The 23,411-nt window shown below is 44.9% G+C and overlaps 1 protein-coding gene across 2 annotated transcripts in view; it reads right to left on the minus strand.

The window, feature by feature from the left end:
* The window catches only part of NIPAL3 (NIPA like domain containing 3), a 53,870-nt gene that overhangs the window by 23,752 nt on the left and 6,707 nt on the right, over positions 1-23,411 (minus strand). For both annotated transcript variants that reach the window (XM_036089023.2, XM_036089024.2), the window contains exons 3-4: positions 3,850-3,918; positions 2,153-2,324 (exon numbers count right to left, since the gene is read on the minus strand). In XM_036089023.2, coding sequence (XP_035944916.1) covers positions 2,153-2,324; positions 3,850-3,918 — 241 coding nt within the window. The remainder of the gene's footprint in view (positions 1-2,152; positions 2,325-3,849; positions 3,919-23,411) is intronic.

Raw genomic sequence — 23,411 nt, forward strand, 5'->3', positions numbered from 1 at the left:
CCTGGAGGGCTACTCTCAGCTCTGCCTCTCCTGGCTGTGTGTCCTGGGATGAGTCACCACCTGTGGGTCTCTGTCTGCATCCAGCTCAGGCCAGCCTGCTGCTTGTTAAATATTCAGGAAACCACTGTAGCGTGAGTGGCCACGGTGGTGGTCTTTACACCATAGAAATCAGAAACACCACAAATGGGGTCTACCTTTTCTCCTTTCCCGCTTTTCTGTCCATTCCTTCCTTCCCCTCTCCCTCCCTCCCTTCCTCTCTCCCTCCCTCCCTTCCCCCCACTGCCTCATTCTCTTCTTTTTCTTCTCTCACTTTCTCCCTCTCTCTGAATGTTGCTTCATCAGCACACAACTGAAAGCACCTCCTTCTCTGAGTTATAAGGGCAATTAAATGAGATAATGCATGTAAATCATGTGTCCGCAGTAAATACTCAATAACTGAGCAATTATTACTACTGAAGTCCCTGGAATAGCGACTGATATGTAATAGGTACCCAACAAATAGTGGTGATTACTCTAATATTTATTTTTAATATTATTTTTTACTGGGTGACTTAAGAAGCTCTGAGAGCCCCTTAATTTCTAGTGGCTGATAACCTGAGAACCCATCATTCTACTTCAGTCTCTTATTTTTAAGAATTTGATTATGTGAATTACTAAAGTATTAAAATTTGGAGGCAAATATTTAAAGCACTTCGTCACCCGGTCACCTGTTTCTCATTGTGAGGAAAGGTTCCGAAGCCTTTTCAGAGGTCAGCCATGGGCAGAGGACGAACCTCAATCCCTGTCAGGGTGGCACACGTAGAAAGTGGGCCAGAGAAGACAAGGAAAGGCTGGGACTGGGGATGGTTACTTGCCTCAACTAAAGGCACTCAGATTATATTTTATTTTATTTATTTATTTTTAAAAAATTCTTTATTTAAATTCAACTTACCTAACATATACTGTATTGTTAGTTTCAGGGGGTATGATTTAGTGACTCATCAGCTGCCTATAACACCCAGTGCTCATTATATCACGGGCCCTCCTTCATGCCCATCGCCCAATTATCCCTTCCCCCTGGGCCCTCAACTCTATGGTCAGATTATATTTTAAAACAGTATTTGTGGGAAAGAACACAGTATGTTGGAGGACCTTACTCATCTTGTGGGCTACGAGGGTACAAACCCTGGTCAAGAAAGAGAGGGACTCTTCACGGGATCGGGAAAAGCAATAGGTTTCCACTTCTTTGCCAGCTCCTGGTAACTGGGGGGACTGCCTGAAGCTCTGAGAATTCTAAGAAGGGACGCTCTGACTGACTGATGACGTCTGCTGTGGGCACAGGCGGGGCGTGTGGTTGCTGTGCTTATCCGTGGGGTAGAAGGGGCCCTCTTTACTCTAGGAGGAAAAAGACTACTCAAAATACCACTTTTTCCTTTAAGAGCAAGGAAGGGCTTCCAGGCCACGTGGGGCCTGCCAGCAAATGGAAGGAAACATTTCAACGCAAGTTCATGGTCCCTGCTCCTGTGTTCACTAATCTACTAACATCTTTTATTTAAGAAGAAAAGAATTTTTTTTCCTAATTCTACTTTTTTTTGTGGAACACGGACATCAAAGCTCCTTTGTCTTTTCTTTGGTTCAAATGTTCTGAGACGCTGGTTCCGGGATTACAGAGATCACAGAGAAATGGCAGGTGAGAAAGTGACCAATGCCTCAGAGGTGGTGTCAGCTGATGTAAAAAGATCAGAGAATAAATTGAGTGTGCATCTGTTAGAGGTGTAAGATATCTGAATCCTACGAAAGCTTAGGATGTCTTGACAGTGTTGGGATGAAAGCTGCAAGTTTGTATCTTCCTTCTGCAGGAGAAATAGAAAGCAACTCTGATAAAGTTTCTGAATCTAAAACACATTAGGGAGCCAGACCATCCTGTACCCCAGCCCTGCCACCCTGGACCCCTATTTCCTCATCTGTAAAGTGGGGATCACGACAGTGTCGCCCTCAAAAAGGAGAATTAGAAGAATTCATATCTGTAAAGTGCTTAGCGCAGGGCCGGTGTGTATGAAGCCCTTTGTGAGTGTTAGTGACATTACCAAGCAGAAGCTGCTTCGTTTACCGAGTATGGTGGCGGCACAGGCAGGTGGGTCCCAGGGAGCGGTGGCGGGGGCCCCGGTCTTACCTATCACGGAGACTGCGCCAAGGGGCACGATCAGCGACAGCGGAGCGAAGGCGTAGGAGGCGAACACGCCCAGCTCACCCAGCAGCATGAGGAACAGGCCCAGCCACCATGTTTTGGTCTTGAAATAGGCCCGGGGGTCCTTGGATCCTGCCAGGCGGATGTGGCAGTACTTCTAGAAATCCGAGAAAGAAGGTGATTGGCCCAGAGGTTTGGGAAAAAGAGGCTATGATCTGTATCCTAAATCTACCCCCCACTTTTATTTGGGAAGATGTGTCAGGTTTTTTTGGAGTCCTGGCTCAGAGAAGAGGCAAGCAGTCCCCATCTCAATACCAGGTTGTCACGCTAAGCAGTTCTCAAACTGGCTGGGAAGCCCGGGCAGGCCTGGGAATGTGCATTTCTAACACACAGCACAGACAGTGTGCAGTCTGGTGGGAGCCGGGGTCTAGGACGCCACCCCATGGTCGCCCGGCTTCAGGTTGAACGTCTCACTCTAACTGCAGTGCCCAGAGTCCCCATGCTCGGGGCGGCTGCTTGGCCGCACTCCCTTCTGTAGACGAGCCGGCAGCTCTGCCGGGCAGCCCGGGGGCATCCGTGGACCTTGCCCTCTCTCAGGTGGATACTTGGCCCAAGTATGGCCAAAAGGCTTTGTTCTGGAAGTGTGCACTTGGGATACAGAAAGTGGGGCGGAGACCAAGGCGAGCAAGGCAGTCATGTTGACTTAGAGGGACCACAGCTCCCACTTGGGGGGGCCGTGCTGAGGGCTGCATAGGGGCGGATGCGGAGGCAGAGACGCCGCTCTGTGGAAAGAAGAGCATGAACCAGACAAGTGGCCAGGAGACCACGCGGCCTCAGAAACACGCGGGCACACTCCGGCACATGGGCATGCGTGGAGCTGAGAGGTACCAGGTTACCCGTGTGTGTTCACGTCTCTGATCCAGGGAGGGAGAACGCTTCTCCGCAACCAGAAGCTGGGCAGTGCTGGCAGAGAGGAGTGGGACAGTGTGCTGTGGGATTTAACTCGTCCGCAGGTGTCAAGTCTCAGTCCCGGTGTCCCAGAGCAGTCCCTGGGACCGGACTTGGGAGGAGGTAGTTGATTTGGGAGGTGATTCCAGGAGGCACAGTAAGGGTGTGGGAAAGTGAGTCAGAGAAGGGAGCAGACCAGTGCAGGGTGCAGAGTGAGTGCCCTGGGCAACAGGGGCTCATCCCACTGGGGACCCTCTGGGACACCCTGCGAACTAGGCTCAGAGCCATGCGACTAGAGGATGGAAGCCTGGGGCATTTATCTACAGACTCCCATCCCCCACTGGCCGAAAGCTGCCTGGGGGCAATAACCACCACATTCAGCTTCCCAGTTACATCTGCATACCCTGGGAACCAGTTCCTGCGGTGCCCTCAGGAGCTCCTCAGTCTATCAGCCTGCTCCAAACCACAGCTACAGGCCGGCTCAGCGGGGCCAAGGCACCCCGGCAACTTCTAAGTCAGGGACAGCGCTGTCATCAGAGTCGAGGAGGGTGGGGGATCACGTGGGGGCAAAGAATCAAGAGAGATTCTGGAACAACCCACAGGGGACTGCCCAAGGCCCAGCCCAGGAATGGAGTAGGCACCATCCCAGGGTGAGGACGCAGTGGGGCCTGCGCCAGACACCCCGCTGATCAGCAGTATCTCTGCCCCGAGACAGCGCTAGTGACGAGACTTACCTGTAGGTTAAGCGCAATGCTGACCACAAGGTGCCCAAAAATTGCCAAAAGGGCGCCGATCAAGTTTTCCTGTAAGGAAAGTTCACAGGAGCAGATGTGAGCTGGGTCTAAGCTAAAGGGCCCTGGGGCGGGGGGGGGGGGGGGGCGCATAGGAAACCCCACTGTTCACTGTCGCAAAACAAAACCATAAAAACATCCACCACAAAGCCGCATCCCAGGCCTTTTACTGGAGTTTTACATTTTACTACTCAAGGTTAGTGCGGCTGCCTTGTTGGTTTACAACACACTGCCCTGAGCTGGACGCTTCCAGAAAGCAATGTCCTCTGTCCACCGGTCACAATGACCTGATAAGGCCTAAATCTGCTCTGCTCTTTCCTTAATGTACTGACTCACTGCAGTCTTGTGCAGGAAAGCAACATTCAGAAATCAGAATTTAAAAGAGAAACACAGGCGGGGATACTATTTGCCATTTTATCAATGGGGTCTTCATGTTCCCCGAGGGGTCTCAATGAGACTCTTTAAACTGGCTAATCTGCTTAGGGCATTTTTAATGATTTCATTTACAAACATTTAACTTCTGAACCTTAAGAATAAGGTTCAGATTCTTTAGCATGGCATCTTTTAACTTCAGAAGACAATTACCAGACATATATTCATTGTACAATAATTAGGAAATATAAAGAAATGATAGGAAGAATAACAATCACAACAAAATAGAAAAGCCACCTGTAATTCTAAACCCAGAGCTCACTATTGCAAACATTTTGTTCTTATAAACTTTTATTGTTCTTGTAAAATTTTTTTCTGTCCATAAATTCAGATATGAATGACAATGTTAGTTCATTTTATAAAAATGAGATTATAGTCTGTTTTATAACCTGTTCTTTTACATAAGATATTATAAACACATTCTCCTTTCAGGTATATTTAATTCATCATTTTAAAAAAAGATTTGATTTATTCATTTGAAAGCAAGAGGGTGAGAGAGCATGAGTTGGGGGGGGAAGGGTAGAGGAGGAGGGAGAAGCAGACTCCCCCTGAGCAGGGAGCCTGACACGGAGCTCGATCCCAGGACCCTGAGATCATGACCTGAGCTGAAGTCAGACCCTTAATTGACTAAGCCACCTAGGTGCCCCTAATTCATCATTTTTAATAAATACCAAATAACTCGTCATTTGGATGTGCCATGTTTTATATCATTGCTTCTCCATTGCTGGACACTTAGGCTGTTTCTTTTTTTTTTTTTAAACACCACTGTGATTGAATATCCGAGTACACGCATTTTTGTGCATTTATGAGGATTACTCCCTTGGGATAAATTCTTAGAAGGAGGACTGCTGGGTTAAAGGGTACTTGCCTCAGCATTTAAACCATACTATACTATGTCCCCCACATACCCTCCAGCATTATTTCACCACTAAACACCAAAGAATGTTCTATCTTAGCCAAATATGAATCCTCCCTGCCCAGGATGGGCCTTTTCCAACTCCCCCTTTGCTCGAGATATTCCTCCCACCCAGCCGCCCTCCCTGTGAAATCTGCCAGTTCTTCAAGGCCTGGGCCAGGCGCTAGCAAATCAAGAGTGAACAAGACAAACAGTCTTGCAATTCATCTGGAAGACAGGTAATTAGCAAGCGTAAGGCAGGAAGTCAACACTCTGACCCTCTACTCCCCTCTTCCCTGGAATGCTGAGGGCCTGGACAGCTAAGAAGGCAGTCCACTGTGGGTTAAGGTGGAAGGAGGGAGGGGGTGTCTACTGATGGAAACCACCATGGCTGTCCTTGACTTTGTCCCCAGCAAGAGGCAGCACTGCAGAATAAAGGAAAGACACTGAGCTGGGAGCCAGGAGACCTGGGTTCTAGGTCCATCCTTGCTGCCTCGTCACAGCATGACCTTAGATGAGTCCCTTCCCTTCATCAGGCTTGTATGTCCCTGTCTGGAAAACGTAGATGCTGGCCCAGATAACCTCCAAGGGACCTTCCAGCCCTCACCTAAGCCCCTGGTCAGGGCCAGACTGTCAACAGAACGCAAGTGAAGGACCAGGCCAGGCAGGAAACTGACTTATGTTCATTTCACTTTATACAACAACTCATTAATAGAAGGTCATGGGGGCATCTCATGGACCCAAGGGAGATGGCTTCCACTTCTTCCCAAGATGGCTCTCATAGCCTGAGCTGCACCTCCTTGGTCCTTCTCCATCTCTGTTTTATGTGTTTTTTGGTTTTAAGATTTTATTTATTTATTTGACAGAGAAAGACATAGCGAGAGAGGGAACACAAGCAGGGGGAGTGGGAGAGGGAGAAGCAGGCTTCCCGCCGAGCGGGGAGCCCGATGCGGGGCTCGATCCCAGGACCCTGGAATCATGACCTGAGTCGAAGGCAGACACTTAACAACTGAGCCACCCAGGCGCCCTGTTTTATGTGTTTTCGTTGTCTCTTCTCAGACAGAATTAAGCAGAAACCATGTCTGTCCTGTAGGATTACAGGATCTCAGAGCTGAAAGGGTCACTGGAGATCAACCAGGCCAGGGTTTCCCTAACTGGGTTCCTAGAGATGTCAGTGGAGTTCTGACGCAAAAAGCACATCATGGTTAAATAAGTTTGGGAAACACTGGACCCTTGGTCCACTCTTTGGAGGCCCACAGCGCACCAGGTTAGAGGCTCTCACAGGCAGGTCTCCCTCGTCCACCCCAGGTGTCCCAAACCTCTGAGGCTCTAGAACTCTTAGTCTGCAGGCATCTGTGATGCTCACACCTGCCACCTTAACCACATTCCTTTTCTTTTGGTAATAGCACCCTGATTTTGCTGTGGAGCACTCCCCCATGCCCCCAACTCCCCCTTGTATGGTCTTGTTAGGACTCTCATCCCAAGTGCTCCATCCTCCCCTGGACCACGGTGGGCCTATGAACCAAGCTTGACCCAAGCCAGGCAGGTCAGAAACTCTGTCTGGGAGATATTTATATATATTTATCTCTCCCTTATTTTTTTTTAAGAGAGAGAGAGCATGCCAGTTTTGGGGGGGGTGGGGCAGAGGGAGAGGAAGAGAGAATCTTAAGCAGGTTCCACACTCAGCACTCAGCATGGAGCCCGAGATGGGGCTCGATCTCACAACCCAGACGGAGATCATGACCTGGGCTGAAATCAGGAGTCAGACACTTCACTGACTGGGGTGCCCCTCTGGGGTCCAAATCTTGAACAGAGAAGCATGAAGGCTGAAAGAAGTCTGGGCTCATTGCTGCCCAAGGCCAGGACTGGGCAAGGCCAGGAGCCATCCTGGTGCCCGTGACTTCCAGAAGCCTGCTTCTCTAGCTCTTCCTTCCATTCTGGGAGCAGTCCCAGTCTTTTTTGCTGAAGACCTGGTTTCTGTTACTTGCCTCACAGAGCCTGAGTCAATGCTTCACTGTACATGGTTTGGGAACATGTTTATAATTAGTCCAACTCCTAGTAAGGGAGGGAGTTGGGGGCATGGGGGATGAATGTTCATTTCTTCTTCTTCCTCCTCTTAGAGGGATGGCTTTTGCAGACAAAAAAAGGCTATCTGCATGACTTTGATTTCTTAAAAAAATTATATTTGCTATAAAAGTAACAGATTCATGAATCTAGTTTCTTTTAACAAAATCTTACTAAGGAACTAAGAAATTCTTATAAGTCTAATAAATTGCACTTACGAATATAAGGAATCTGATCTCTTAAACCGTCTAATGCTGTTTACATACAATAAATTCTGTTATTCCTTTCAATTTAAAAAGCAAATTACAGAACTTCTGCTTTCAGCAAGATGGAGTAGACTCATCTTTTCCTATGCTTCCTGCTGTGTACAGTTGGAAACCTTGGACATTATATATAAAGCAAACACAAGACAACTCTGAAAGGTAGAGAGAAGAAGGCAGACAGGCTAGGTTGCTGGGGGCCTGAGGAACGACATGGTGGTGGGTTCCTGGGTCTTCTCGTTACCTCACATACCTCGAACTTGAAGCTGAAGAAATGGGCAGCCTGGGAGTATCAACGAGTACAGACCAAAAAGCTCTAAGAAAAGCCTGTGCTCTCTAGTCAAAAGACCAGGAGATGAGCAGCCAAGCAAGACAGAAAACTTTAGGACAAGTGCTGTTTCAAACATCACAGGAAAAAAAAAAGATACCCCACCCACTCCACACCAGCATAAGCCAAGTAGGGGGCCTAGATTTCCAACCTTTCATGGCTATTACAAGGCACCTCAACTCACATGCTGGGACTATCACAGAACGCCAAGGAGGGATCTGGGGTCCAGTGATGAGGCCTCCCTGCCCCCGGCCCCACAGAGTGAAAAGAGCTCACATGGGGAGCCTGGACCTCTACCCCCGCCTGGCAGCAATGAAAGACCCTTCTCCTAACTGGGTGGTGTCAGTGGAGGCCTGGTGGAGAGGCAGGATTTTTTCCATTAACTTTCACAATTACACTGTCCCGAAGTTGGGGTTACCATTTGTAGTAAATTGCAGTGATGGCCGCCATTTCTCTCACAACTCCCGTCAACTCCCCAACACTTGAATCTGGATGGGTTTGTGATCAACAGCATGACATGGGGATGAGGGTGGGGGACTTCTGGGTTCAGGCTGTGTAACTTCTACTTGTGCACAGAAGGAAACTCAACCACATATAAAGAAGTCCAGCCTATCCATAAGAAGAGAGGGGCGCCTGTGGAAGACCAAACAGATATACAAGTGGGCCTGATCGACACCCAGAGAAGAGACAGGCCCAGCCATCTCAGCCAACTGCCAGCTGAGTAAGCCATCCCAGTTGAGGCTCCAGGCATGAGTAACTCCATCTTGCATTCTCCAGCTCCAGCCCCAGCCCCAGCCCAGCACCCTAGACGATACTATATGGAGCAAAGATGAGCCATTGCTGTGAGCCCTGCCCACATTCTTTGTTTCTTAAAAAAACTATTATAAGAACACTTAACCTAAGATTACCCTCTTAACAACTTAGGTGTACAATGTATTACTGTTATAGGCACAAAGATCTCTAGAACGTATTCATCTTCCATATTGAGACTTCATGCCTATTGATTTAGCAACTCCCATTTCCCCACCCCACCAGTCCCAGCAACCACCATCCTCCTCTCTGATTCTATGAGTTTGACTCTGGTAGACAGCTCATAGAGGTGGAATCATACAGTATTTGTCTGTCTGTGACTGGCTTACTGTCTTAGTTTAGGCTGCTCTAACAAATACCACAGACTGGGTGACTTAATAAACATTTATTTCACACAGTTCTAGAGGCTGGGAAGTCCAAGATCAAGGTTTTGGCTGATTCTATTCCTGCTTAGAGTTCTCTTCCTGGTTTGCAGCTGTACACCTTCTTAGTGTATCCTCACATGTCAGAGAGAGATTATCCCCTTCTTGTATCTCTTCTTATAAGAGCACTAATCTCGGGGCGCCTGGGTGGCTCAGTCATCAAGCGTCTGCCTTGGGCTCAGGTCATGCTCCCAGGGTCCTGGGATCGAGCCCCGCATCGGGCTCCCTGCTCTGTGGGAGGCCTGCTTCTCCCTCTCCCACTCCCCCTGCTTGTGTTCCCTCTCTCGCTGTCTCTCTGTCAAATAAATAAATAAAATCTTAAAAAAAAAGAGCACTAATCTCATTCATGAGGGCACCACCTTCATGACCTAATTATCTCTGAAGTTCCTACCTCCAAAGCGTCACACTGGGGATTAGGGCTTTAACATATAAATGGGGGGTGGTGACCAACATTTAGCCCACAGCACTTATTCTACTTAGCATTCTGTCTTCAAGGTTCATCCATGTTGGCACATATTGCAAGATGTCTTTCTTTTACAAGGCTGCGTAATATTCCACTGTGTGTATGCATCACGTTTTCTTTCTTCCTTCGTCTATCAATGGGCATTTAGGTTATTTCCACATCTTGACTATTGTGAATAGTACTGCAATCAACATTGAAGTGCTATTATCTCTTTTAGATCCTGATTTCAATTCTTTTGGATCCTGTCCAGATTCTTGACCTGTGGAATTATGAGCAGTAAAATGGTTGTTGTTTTTAAGTTTAGGTTTTCAGGTGGTTTGTTACACAGCAGTAGCTAACTGACACACTTCCTTGATAAACCAGGGTTACTTAACGATCCAGCAATTTTTATTTGGGACTCAAGATCTGATTCTATCCCAGATAATCACTAACAGGCAACTTTCATCTTCCATCTGATTCGAGTGTGTATGATTCTACTGCTTAATTCCGCCCCCCCCTTTCTTTGCCCAGCTAAGGTATTTTAATGTCTTCCCATTTTAATGCCTGCCTCGAAATGTTCTTTAAGGCCATTCTATAAACCTAGTATACCTTTATTTAACCCATCATTACTTTTTTTATTGAGGTAAGATTCATAAATCATAAAAATTTACCATTTTGACCTTTTTAAAGTATCCCATTCAGTGGTTTTTGGTATATTCACGTTATGAGCGATGTCATTGAAAAAGCAGTGGCAGGGCGCCTGGGTGGCTTGGTTGGTTGGGTGACTGCCTTCGGCTCAGGTCATGATCCTGGAGTCCCTGGATCGAGTCCCGCATCTGCTTCTCCCTCTGACCCTCCCCCCTCTCATGTGCTCTCTCTCATTCTCTCTGTCTCAAATAAATAAATAAAATCTTTAAAAAAAAAAAAAAAAAGAAAAGAAAAAGCAGTGGCATAGAGAATTTCAGGAACCCATCCCTTCAGAAAAACAACTAATGAGCTGGCAAAACCCATCAGAATCACATTTTTTATACAACTCTGCAGTCTAACCAAAAACATATAACAACCAGAGGAAGGCATGGTGAAGAAAGAAGCCATTGCTTTATGGTACAAAAACACAGTGGCATTTTAAATTGCCTGCCTCCCATCCCTTACACCCCAGATCTGTGGCAGCCACAAGGATGCAGAGAGAGCAATAAATGAAACTACTTATTATTATTTTTTATTTTTTAAATATTTTTTAATTTATTTGAGAGAGAGAATGAGATAGAGAGAGAGAGCATGAGAGGGGGGAGGGTCAGAGGGAGAAGCAGACTCCCTGCTGAGCAGGGAGCCCGATGCGGGACTCAATCCCGGGACTCCAGGATCACGACCTGAGCCGAAGGCAGTCACCTAACCAACTGAGCCACCCAGGCACCCCTTATTATTTTTTTTAAACCGTGGTTGTGGGTTCTTACCTGTCTGGTAACCCCTGAAGGATTGGCACAGGGCTTGTCTTTGTTTTATCTGACGTGGAGGGATACCAGGGCTGGGGACAGCTTCCCAGGCTCTTTATGGTCAAAGCCTTTAAAGGCTGTGTAACAGCTTAGGGCAAGGGACAGTACTCAGGATGAGCGACAGACAGAAGGAAAAGCCTGGGCAGAATAGTCTGGGAAAAGAGATACATAGAGGGTAAGAGCTTTCTTAAGTTTCCACACACACTGAGGAATTGAAAAGGCCAAGCATGTAGCCAGGGCTGGATGCATGCTCCAAAAACACCTGAGAAAACAGTAGCCTTCACCCCTGGCTGGCCTTCAGGTGGGATGCAAGCAGGGAGCAAAGGCTAAGGCAGAGTGAGTGGTAAACAGCCTGGCTAAGCAGTGGAAGGCCCCAACACAACCAATCTGCAAAGACTGGGAGAATTTGGGGAGGTTTCTTTCCTCTTTTTTTTTTTTTCCCCCTTTTCCGGCTCTAGGTGGTTAAGGAAACTGTCAAAACTCAAGCTGACCACTTAAGAGGAACAGACTTCATCAGGCTGCCCACATAGAGGACACAGACTTTACAAAGAGAGTTTAGAAAAATCACAAAACAAGAAACACTAACAAACCACAACAAGCAACAACAACAAACGGGGTGCAAGATCTGATTTCTACAGTTGCAACATAATATTCGAAATGACCAGTTTTCAACAGTGTTGTACAACCACACCACTCTCTAAATCCCGAGCATTTCCACCATCCCAAAAAAGAAACTCCAAACCCATTAGCAGTCCCTCTCCACTCCCCGGTACCCCGGCCCCTGGTCACCACTAATCTACTTCCTGTCTCTACGGACTTGCCTATTTTGGACAGTTCGTATAAATGGAATCCTACAGTATGTGGTTGTGTCTGGTTTCTTTCACTGAGCATAATGTTTGTTTGTTTTTTTAAAGATTTTATTTATTTATTTGACAGAGAGATAGAGAGCACAAGTAGGCAGAGAGGCAGGCAGAGGGAGAAGGAGAAACAGACTCTCCACTGAGCAGGGAGCCCGATGCGGGACTCGATCCCAGGACCCTGGGATCATGACCTGAGCCGAAGGCAGCCGCTTAACCAACTGAGCCACCCAGGCACCCTGAGCATAATGTTTTTAAGGTTCATATGTTATGACATGTACCCGTACTTCATTCCTTTTTATCGTGAAATAATATTCCATCAATGGATATAATACATTTTGTTTATCCATTCACCAGTTACATTTGAGTGATCTCCACTTTCTGTCTATTGCAAATAATGTTATTAACATGCTTGTACAAGTTTTCATACATATTTTTTTTATTCTCTTGGGTATCTATAGTGACTATTTTAACTTTTGGGGGGAAACTGTCAAATGGTTTTCCATAGTGGCTCCAATTTCTCCACATCTTCACCAACACTTGTTATTTTCCTTTTTACTTATTTTTTATTTTTTAAAGATTTATTTATTTTAAAGGGGGGGGTAGCACACACCAGGGGGAGAGGCAGAGAGAAGGGAGAGAGAGAATCTCAAGCAGACTTCCCACTGAGCGCAGAGCTTGATTTGGGGCTTGATCTCACAACCCTGAGATCATGACCTGAGCTGAAATCAAGAGTCAGATGCTTAACTGACTGAGCCACCCAGGTGCTCAGTCTATTTTCCTTTTTAAAAAATTTATGATAGCCACCCTAACGGGTATGCAGAAGTACCTAGTTGTGGTTTTGATAATGCAGTTCCCTAACGACTAATGATGCTGAGCATCTTTCCACATGCTTACTACCCATTTATCTTCTTTGCCTATTTTTAAAAAATTGAGGTAAGATTCACATATAATAAAAATTGACCATTAACCATCTTAAAGAGTACAAGTCAGTGGCATTTAGTACGCTCACAATGTTGTGCAACCTTCTGCACATTAAAGAAAATTTTGAGTTTTAAGAGTTCTTTATATATTTGGATACTAAACTTTTGCCAAATATATGATTTACAAATATTCTCTTTTATTCTGTGGGTCATATTTTTATTCTTGATAAAGTGCTCTGATGTATATAAGTTTTAATTTTGATGAAGTTTATCTATTTTTTCTTTTGTTGCCATGCATTTGGTGTCATAATCCAGTTTTGTTTTTTTTTCTCCCATCCAAGTACGAACCAGGCCCAACCCTGCTTAGCTTCCGAGATCAGACAAGATCAGGTGTGTTCAGGGTGGTATGGCCACAGACCATTAGAAAACTAATCCTAATCCTAATCCAAGTTCACAAAAATTTATACAGGCATTGTTTCACTGTGCTTTCCTTTAGTGCACTTTGCACTATTATTATATTTGTTAAGATAATCTGTATCAATGATCTTTGATGTTATAACTGTAATTGTTCTGGGGTGCCATGAACCATGCCCATATAAGACAGTGACCTTAGTCAATAAATGCTTTGTGTCTTCTGGCTGCTCTATCAAGAGGCTATTGCCTGTCTCTCTCCCTGTCCTGGGCCTCTATGTTCTGAGACACAATCGTGAAATTAGGCCAATTAACAAGCCTACAATGGCCTCTCAGTGTTCAAGTGAAAGGAAAAACCAAATGTCTCTCACTTTAAATCAAAAGCTAGAAATGACTGGGGCGCCTGGCTGGCTTAGTTGGTAGAGCATGCAACTCTTGATCTCAAGGCTGTAGGTTTGAGCCCCACGTTGGGTATAGAGACTACTTAAAATTTTTTTTTAATTAAAAAATAAAAGCTAGAAATGATTAAGCTCAGTGAGGAAGGCATGTTCAAAAGCTAGATGGACTGAAAGCTAGGCTTCCTGCACCAAACAGTTAGTCAAGTTGTGAATGCAAAGCAAAAGTTCTTGAAGGAAATTAAAAGTGCTACTCCAGTGAACACATGAATGATAAGAAAGCAAAACAGCCTTATTGCTGATATGGAGAAAGTATGAGTGGTCTGGTTAGAAGATCAAACCAGCCACCGAATTCCTTAAGCCAGAGCCTCATCCACAGCAAAGCCCTCATTCTCTTCAATTCTTCAATTCTATGAGGTTGAGTGAAGAAGCTGCAGAAGGAAAGTCTGAAGCTAGCAGAGGTTGGTTCATGAGGTTTAAGAAAAGAAGCCATCTCCATAAAATAAAAGTACAAGGTGAAGCTGCAGCAGCAAGTGCTGATGTAGAAGCTGCAGCCAGTTCTCCAGAAGATCTAGCTCAGATAACTGATGAAGGTGGCTAACGAAACAACAGATTTTCAATGTAGACCAAGATGCCATTGAGAACTTTCATAGCTGGAGAGGAGAAGTCAATGCCTGGTTTAGAAGCTTCAAAGGACAGGGGCACCTGGGTGGCTCAGTTGATTAACATCTGACTCTTTTTTTTTTTTTTTAAAGATTTTATTTATTTATTTGAGAGAGAGAATGAGATAGAGCATGAGAGGGGGGAGGGTCAGAGGGAGAAGCAGACTCCCTGCTGAGCAGGGAGCTCGATGTGGGACTCGATCCCAGGACTCCAGGATCATGACCTGAGCCAAAGGCAGTCACTTAACCAACTGAGCCACCCAGGCGCCCCAACATCTGACTCTTGATCTCAGTTAGAGTCTTGATCTCAGGGTTGTGGGTTCAGGCCCAACATTGGGCTCCACTCTGGGCTTGGAGCCTACTTAAAAAAAAAATTTTAAAGAAGCACAGGCTGACTGTGTTGTTAAGGGCTAATGCAGCTGGTGACTTTAAGCTGAAGCCAATGTTCATCCGTCATTCCAAAAATCCTAGGGCCCTTAAGACTTATACTAAATCTACTCTGCCTATGCTCTATAAATAGAGCAACAGAGCCTGGATGAGAGCACATCTGTTGACAACATGGTTTATCAAATATTTTAAGCCCACTGTTGAGACTTACTGCACAGGAAAAAAAAGGTTTCTTCCAAAACATTACTGCTCATTGACAATGCACTTGGTCACCCAAGAGCTCTGAGGGAGATGTACATCAAGATTAATGTTATTTTCATGCCTGCTAATACATCATCCATTCTGCAGCCCATGGATCAAGGAGTAATTTCAACTTTCAAGTCTTATTATTTAAGAAATACATTTCTTGGGGTGCCTGGGCGGCTCAGTCAGTTGGGCATCTGACTCCTGATTTCAGCTCAGGTCATGATCTGAGTTGTGAGATGGAGCCCCACATGAGGCTCTGTGCTCAGCATGGAGTCTGCTTGTCCCTCTTCCTCTGCTCCTCCCCCTGCGCTCTCTAAAATAAATAAATAAAATCTTAAAAAAAAAAAACCCAAAGAAATACATTTCTTAAGCTATAGCCACCATAGAGAGTGATTTCTCTGATGAATCTGGGCAAAGTAAACTGAAAACTTTCAGGGAAGGATTCACCATTTGAGATGCCATTAAGAACATTCATGATTCATGGAAAGAGGTCAAAATATCAACATACACAGGAGTAAACTGATTCCCACCCTCGTGGATGACTGTGAGGGGGTCAAGACTTCAGTGGGGGAAGTAGCTGCAGATGTGGTGTTAACGGCAAGAGAGCTAGAACGAGAAGTGGAGCCTGAAGATGGGACTGAATGGCTGCAATCTCATGATAAAACTTGAACCGATAAGAAGGTCTTCTTTAGTATTTTTTAAAAAGATTTTATTTATTTGAGAGAGAGTGAGAAAGAGAGCATGAATGTGAGCAGGGGGAGAGGCAGAGGGAAAGAGAGAGAGAGAATCTCAAGCAGACCCCACGCTGAGTGCAGAGCCCGATGTGGGGCTTGATCCCACAACCCTGAGATCATGACCCCAGATGAACTCAAGAGTGGGCCACTCAACCCACTGAGCCACCCAGGCGCCCCGAGGAGGTGCTTCTTATGGATGAGCAAAGAAAGTGGTGGATGGAATCTTCTGGTGAAGATGCTGTGAAGATCGTTGAAATGAAGCAATTGACTTGGAATATTACATAAACTTGGTTGATAAAGCAGCAGCAGGGTTTGAGAGGATTGACTCCATTTTTGAATGACGTTCTACTGTGGGTAAAAGGCTTTCAAACAGCATTACACGCTACAGAGAAATCATTCATGAAAGGAAGAGTCAGTCAGTGTAGCCAACTTCACTGTTGTCTTATTTTAAGAAACTGCCGCAGCCACTTCCATCTTCAGCACCCAGCACCTTGATCAGTCAGCAGCCATCACCACAGAGGCAAGACCCTCCACCAGCAAAAAGATTGTGACTTGCTGAAGCTCAGATAGTGATTTGCATTTTTAAGCAATAAAGTATTTGTATTTTTATTTATTTTCTTTGAAGACTTATTTGTTTATTTTAGAGCGAGAGAGCGTGCACAAGCAGGGGGAGGGGCAGAGGGAGAGGGAGAGAATCTCAAGCAGATTCCCAGCTGAGCGTGGAGCCCAATGCGGGGCTGGATCCCAGGACCCTGAGACCATGACCCAAGCGAAGTCAAGAGTCAGCAACTTAACTGACAGCCACCCAGGCACCCCTAAAGTATTTTTAAATTAAGGTATGTACATTGTTTTTTAGACATAATGCTATTGCACATGTAATAGCCTACAGTATAGTATAAACATAATTTTATACGCACTAGGAGACCAAAAAATTCATTTGACTCACTTTGCTGTGATATTCACTTTATTGTGATGATCTACAACCAAACTTGCAATGTCTCCAAGGTGTGCCTCTATCTGTGTTTCCAAGAATTTAATAGTTTTAACTCTTACATGTAGGTATTTGATCTATTTTGAGTTATTTTTGTACATGATGTGAGGAAGGAGACCAACTTCATTCTTTTACGTGTGGATATCCAGTTGTTCCTGCATCATTTGTTGAAAAGACTATTCTTTCCTCACTGAGTGGTCTTAGCAACCTTGTAGAAAATCAATTGACCATAGATGTGTTGGTTTATATTCAGACTCTGTATTGATTTGTAGGTCTATCCTTACATCAGTACCACATTGTTTTGATTGCTCTAGTTTTGCAGTAAGTTTTGAAATCAAGAAGTTGAAATCCTCCAACTTTGTTCTTTTTCCAAGACTGCTTTGGCTACTTGGGGTTCTTTGCATCACCATGTGAATATTAGGATGAGATTGTCTCTAGGTATTTTCTAAATTCCCCTATGATGTCTTCACTAACCCACTGGTTATTTAGGAGTGTGTTGTTTAAATTTCACATATTTATGGGGCGCCTGGGTGGCTCAGTCGTTTAAGCAGTTAAGCGTCTGCCTTCGGCTCAGGTCATGATCTCAGGGTCCTGGGATTGAGCCCGCATCGGGCTCCCTACTCAGCATGGAGCCTGCTTCTCCCTCTCCCTCTGCCCCCCTTCCCAGCTTGTGCTCTTTCTCTATCAAATAAAATATTAAAAAAAATAAATTTCACATATTTGTCAACTTCCCACTTTATTGTTAGGAATTTCCTTTTGTTATTGATTTCTTATTTTATTCCATTGTGGTCAGGGAACATACTTTGTATGATTTCAATCTTCTAAATTTATTGACATTTGTTCTGTAGCCTAACATATGCTCTATCCCACAGAATGTTCCATATGCCATTGAGAAGAATGGGTATTTTGCTACAGTTGGGTGAGATGTTCTATAGATAATGGTTGGGTCTAATTGATTCATAGTGTTGTTCGAGTCTTCTATTTCCTTGCCAATCTTCTGCTAGTGGGGTAAGTGCTGAACTGCCTGTTTCTTCTTTCCATGCTGTCAATTTTTGCTTCATGTATTTTGGTGTATATATTATTTTATTATTGTTATATCTTCTTGATAGATTGACTCTTTTACCATTATATAATGTCTTTGTCACTCATAACAATTTTCATCTTAAAGTCTATTTTGTTTAATGTTAGTATAGCCAGTCCAGCTCTCTTTTGGTTACTGTTTGCATGGAATATCTTTTCCCATCTTTTTACCCTCCCTTTAAAAAAAAAAAAGATTTTATTTATTTGAGAGAGACAGAGATAGCGACAGAGAGCATGAGCAGGGAGGAGAGGGAGAAGCAGTCTCCCCGCTGAGTAGGGAGCCTAATGTAGGATTCGATCCCAGGACTGAGACCATGACCTGAGCTGAAGGCAGCCACTTAACCAACTGAGCCACCCAGGCACCCCTGTTTGTTTTTTTTTAAGTGGGCTCCAATGCGTGGCTTGAACTCATGACCCTGAGATCAAGACCTGAGCTGAGATCAAGAGTTGGATGCTTACCTGAATGAGTCACCCAGGCATCCCCCTCATTTTTGTCTTTGAATCTAAAGTGAGTGTCTTGTAAATAGCATATACTTGGATTATGTTTCTTAAAAAATCTATTCTGTCAATCTCTCCCCTTTAATTGGAGAGTTTAAGTCATTTACATTTACTGTAATTACTGATAAGGAAAGATTTCTGCTGTTTTGTTTTCTACATGTCAGGTCTCTTTTTGTTCCTCAGTTTCTCCATTACTGCCTTCTTTTGTGTTAAATATTTTCTAGTGTACCATTTTTTTAAAAAGATTTTATTTATTTATTTGAGAGAGAGAGAGAGAGAAAGCATGCACACTTGAGCAGGGAGGGGCACAGAGGGAGAGAATCTTCAAGCAGATTCCCTGCTGAGCACAGAGCCCAATGTGGGGCTTGATCTCTTAACCCATAAGATCATGACCTGAGCTGAAACCAAGAGTCAGACACTCAACTGACTGAGCCACCCAGGCGCCCCTCTACAGTACCATTTTAATTCCCTTATCATTTCCTTCACTACTTTTTTTTTTTTTTTAAAGGTTTTATTTATTTGACAGAGAGAAAGACAGCCAGAGAGGGAACACAAGCAGGGGGAGTGGGAGAGGGAGAAGCAGGCTTCCCGCGGAGCAGGGAGCCCGATGTGGGGCTCGATCCCAGGACCCTGGGACCATGACCTGAGCCGAAGGCAGACGCTTAACGACTGAGCCACCCAGGCGCCCCGTTCACTACTTATTTTTGAGTTACTTTCTTAGTGATTGTGCTGGGGATTACAATTACCATATTCAAACATGTGATAAAGCATTTATAATTACATTTGTTTCTACAAATACTATAGTATTTGTATGTATGTATTGTATGTATAAATACTATAGTATTGTATGTATAGTATGTATACTATTAAAAACAGTATTGAGACACCTGGCTGGCTCAGTTGGTGGAGCATGCAACTCTTGATCTCAGAGTTTTGAGTTCAAGCCCCACACTGGACGTGGAGCTTACTTTAAAAAATAAAATATATGTATTGCAATACAGTATAGGCAATGGTGTAGTAAAATTAACAAGATGTCTGTTTCCCCAGCCCCTTCTAGATAGGTTAATCCAATGTGCCTCTAAGTGAAAATTTATCAGCATAATTGATAAGGCCTTTTTGGTAAACTTCACAGAAATTGTTGAGGAGAACACACCACCCCAAAATATGTCATTTTGGCATACTGATTATTTTGAATTAAGTTCCTTAAGAAACAGCCAGTACAAGAAGGGTACTCTGAGTCCCCTTTTGTCCCCCCTGAAAGCAGGAAATAAATCTCCCATGTGAAAGGTATTTTCCCAATATGTACCAGGAGGAAGAGAGACATCCTTATCACCAGAGATAGGAAATTTAGGGCCAAGAAGACTATATAAACAAACCTTGTTACTACCTCATTAATTTATTACCCCGAGCCCAAACCCCTTTTTCAATTCTTCACAAATTTATTGTTTCTTCATCTAAAAGGTATAAAAGCTGCCTGCTTTGGTTATTTCTTTGAGCATCATATCTTTGTGGCTCCCATATGTATGAAATTAAATTTTTCTTTGTGGCTCCCATATGTATGAAATTATATTTTTCTCCTGTGAATCTGTCTTATGTCAGTTTAATTATTAGACCAGCAGAATCTAGAATGGAAGAATCTAGAAGGGAAGGGAACCTATATTGTGAAAGCAAAATAAATCCTGTTGTAAATTAACTGTATACAGTACTTTGTTTTGAAGAAAAATAAAGGATGCTCTACTCATACTGTTAGCTGATAAGTCAATAAAAATAGTTTATCACTATGTGTTTTTTTTTTTTTAAGTAGGTATCACACCCAGCACGAGCCCAACATGGGGCTTGAACTCATGACCCTGAGATCAAGACCTGAGCTGAGATCAAGTGTTGGAAGCTTAACTGACTGAGCCACCCAGGTGCCCCATCACTATGCGATTTTTAGCACATAACTTGGGAGGACTTGAAAGAATTTAGGGATGCTTCTATAACAACATTCTTTCCATTGCAGGTACTTATGTGAACACGTTCTCAGCACCTCAGCTATAAAGCCCAAAACCTGCAACAGTGTCCTTAAAATGTTTAAGTGTTAAAAGATAGACACTGTTTGGGGACAAAATTCTGTGGGGGAAACATAAGGGAGATACAAAATTAAGGAGAAAAAGGAATGATGTAAAATCTCCAACTGCTAAAGAAGAGCTTTTTCAGAAGGCTGATGGTAGGTATCAAGTGGGCTTTATATTCCAGGGACTATAAAAAAAAATACTAGTACTAAAATGTGCCAGAAATGACATACTTTGCAAATATAAACTTGTCACACAAGTTTTAAGTTTCAGATGTCAACCAAAGGAATGAGTGAGGCAATACACGGTGTTTCTTTAGAGGGTCAAGTCTGAAGACCCCAAAGGAAGTCCTTCACTAAGGGTGGCTCATTAAGAATACAGAGCAAGCACCTCAGCTTCATGGAGGCAGAGATCTGGGGAACAGACAGGAGCTCGGCCCAGAAACTCAGTTGACCTACGCTAATGATAAATGGTTGAAAGTTAACCCGCAAGGTTACTATGATAATAAGGGTGGGTGTTTCTGGAGTATTTTCATATCTACACGTTAGGTGTGGTGCAAAGCCCTTTCCATGCCTTGCCTTTGGGCCACAACCAACTGACGAAGTGGGGACTATTATGAGTCCGAATTTCTGCACACAAGTCGGAAGGACTTTACACATGAACAAAGGAAGGTCCAGAGAAGTGCAAGAACTTGCCCAAGGTGGGGACGGGGAGGATTTGTGTGGCTCGAGGCCTGATTTCCAGTCTCCTGGTGGTAACTACTCCTGCAGACCATCTCCCGCTGTGTTCTCTCAGGTGTCCTTTAAAGGTGGCAAAGTGAATTAGGAAAAAAAATAACCCCGCCTCGTAAGTGCTCCATTCCCACTAGTGAAATGGGCAGCTGAGGTTTCTTTCAAAGGCCATTTCCACAAGCACAGTCATCTCCATGCATAATGACTGGCTACGGACAGACCTGGTTAGTAACAGCGCAATATAATTAAATGTCCTTTCATCCAGGCATTTCAAAGGGCTTCATCAATGTTAATTATGCCCCAAGCCCTTGTGAAGTGGTGCTTGGTTCAATTTTATGAGCATTTAACGTCAAGCAAAGGCGATGCCACTGGCCCAGGGGTTACACAGTTTGAACATACACCTATTAGCAGCCCTCAAGTGTCTGGCCAAAGAGTTGAGGTGTGCAGAGCTCCTGACATGAAGCCCCTCCTCCAGAGCCCAGAGCTTGAGAACTGTAAAATGGCGGTGTCTGGGTCTGCTGGCAGGGAGGGAAGTGAGGGCCCCTGCCTGGGTGGCTTCTGCCTCTGGACAAGCCACCGTGCTCCTCTTCTGCAGAGGAACCACGCCCGGTGTGTTCACAGAAGTTATCTAAAGTGCTAAGTGTTCGACAAGCACACGTACGTGGACGGCTAACCCAGAGCAGGGATTCGACCCTGGACTCTGTCCCAGAGTGAAACAACGGTTTCCCACTGAGGGGCAGGTTGTGAGAACCACCTGGTGTTGGCCTCAGGCCAGTGTCCTCACCTGCGATGTCTCTGGTTCTTGAGTTCCTTCACCCGCAATGTCAGTTGGGGAGGGTGCGTCTGAGGCAACATCTAGTCCGGCTCCCAAGTGGCTCTCGACTTCACTGGGCAGAGTCCACTGAGGTGGAAGGGAGGGGAGGAAGGAGGCAAGGGCCATCCTCATTTTGAAGGCAAATACCTCAGCGGGGGCTGCTGTCAGTGGAGGATCTCAACTACCCGAGAAGGACCAAGACTTGGCCAAAGTCACAGAGCAAGAAAGGGAAGGGCCAGACCTGATCAGGTCCTCCCAACACTTTGGTCTCCAATATACTGCAGGTGAGGTGGTAGTGAGGCCTCCCAACTATCAGGAACCTTGTCTTTGGGACATAGGTAGGCCCAATTGGGACACTGTGAGAATAAAGGAGGCTCTATTAATATACATGGACATGAAGCCAGGACTTCCGGCCACTGTACTCATAGCGCAGTCTCGGAATGGGAAGTGCCACTAGCGAGGGAAGTAGGCTGAGGGCAACACTAGAAGCAGGCAGCAAGGTTTCAGACTCAGGGGCTTTCTCGGCGTGGCGTCAGCAGACCTCAGTGTCAAGGGTGGGGCAGCAAGACCAAAGTCACTTCTCTCTCTGCTTCCGCTTCCCTGCGTGGATGTTGAAGACCAGCAATTCTGGGCTGGGGTCCTGCCATTGCCACTTACTGCTGTGTGACTCCAGGAGAGTTACCGTAACTCTCTGAGCCTCAGCTGCCCCTCTGAAAAATGGAGTGACTGTAAACGCTCACGGATTGTCACGTTACATGAAATAAGGCACGTGGTGAAAGACCACCCGGCAAATAAAAAATACTAACACAATTCTAGCTCGTTACTATTATTTTTAAAATTTCCTTTTTTATTATCACTATTATTAGCAACAGCTCTAAGGACCCTCCTGGCTCCAAGAATTGCTCTTTTATCAGCTACAACTCTGGGAAAGAACGGTTTCCAGAAAAGCAGCCCAAGGTCACAGAGGCGGGAAACCTTGCTTGGATAGTGGTATCTGAGTGAAACCAGCTCAGATCTCCCGTTCCAAAATCTGCTTTACATCTGCCAACGAGGGCCTCTATTTAAACACCACGGTGATAAGACCAGTCATCACTTGCTATTTAAACTGACCTCCCACAATCCCTTGGGCTTGAAACTGCCAAGAGCTAAGTATAAACTGCATTTTGGCTTGCTCTGAGGGTTACTCACATTCAAATACAAGAGATGCATCAGTCTGGCTGAACCAGGCTCTGCTGCCCTGTAACCTGGCTTCAGGCCAGCTCTCTGACGCTTACCTTCTCCAGTAGGGGAGGCATTATCTTCCCCAGGATTGCTATTTCAACACTTAATAACCAATGTCAGGGAGAGAAGGGGCCTTGCAGAATGGCTGGCACAATGCGGGGAGTGGTGGATAAAAGCTGGTGGATAAAAGCAAGGGCCTTGGCAATGCACAGACTCAATTCGAATCCTAGCTTTACTACCTATTGACTGTGTGGCCTTGGGTAAGTTAATTAACCTCTCTGTGCCAGTTTCCCAATATGTAAAATGGGATTATAATAGTATCTACCTTATGGGGCTTTGTGGGGATCAGCACAGT

The sequence above is a fragment of the Halichoerus grypus genome, chromosome 5 (genome assembly GCF_964656455.1).
Source record: "Halichoerus grypus chromosome 5, mHalGry1.hap1.1, whole genome shotgun sequence".
NCBI classification, from domain to species: domain Eukaryota; kingdom Metazoa; phylum Chordata; class Mammalia; order Carnivora; family Phocidae; genus Halichoerus; species Halichoerus grypus.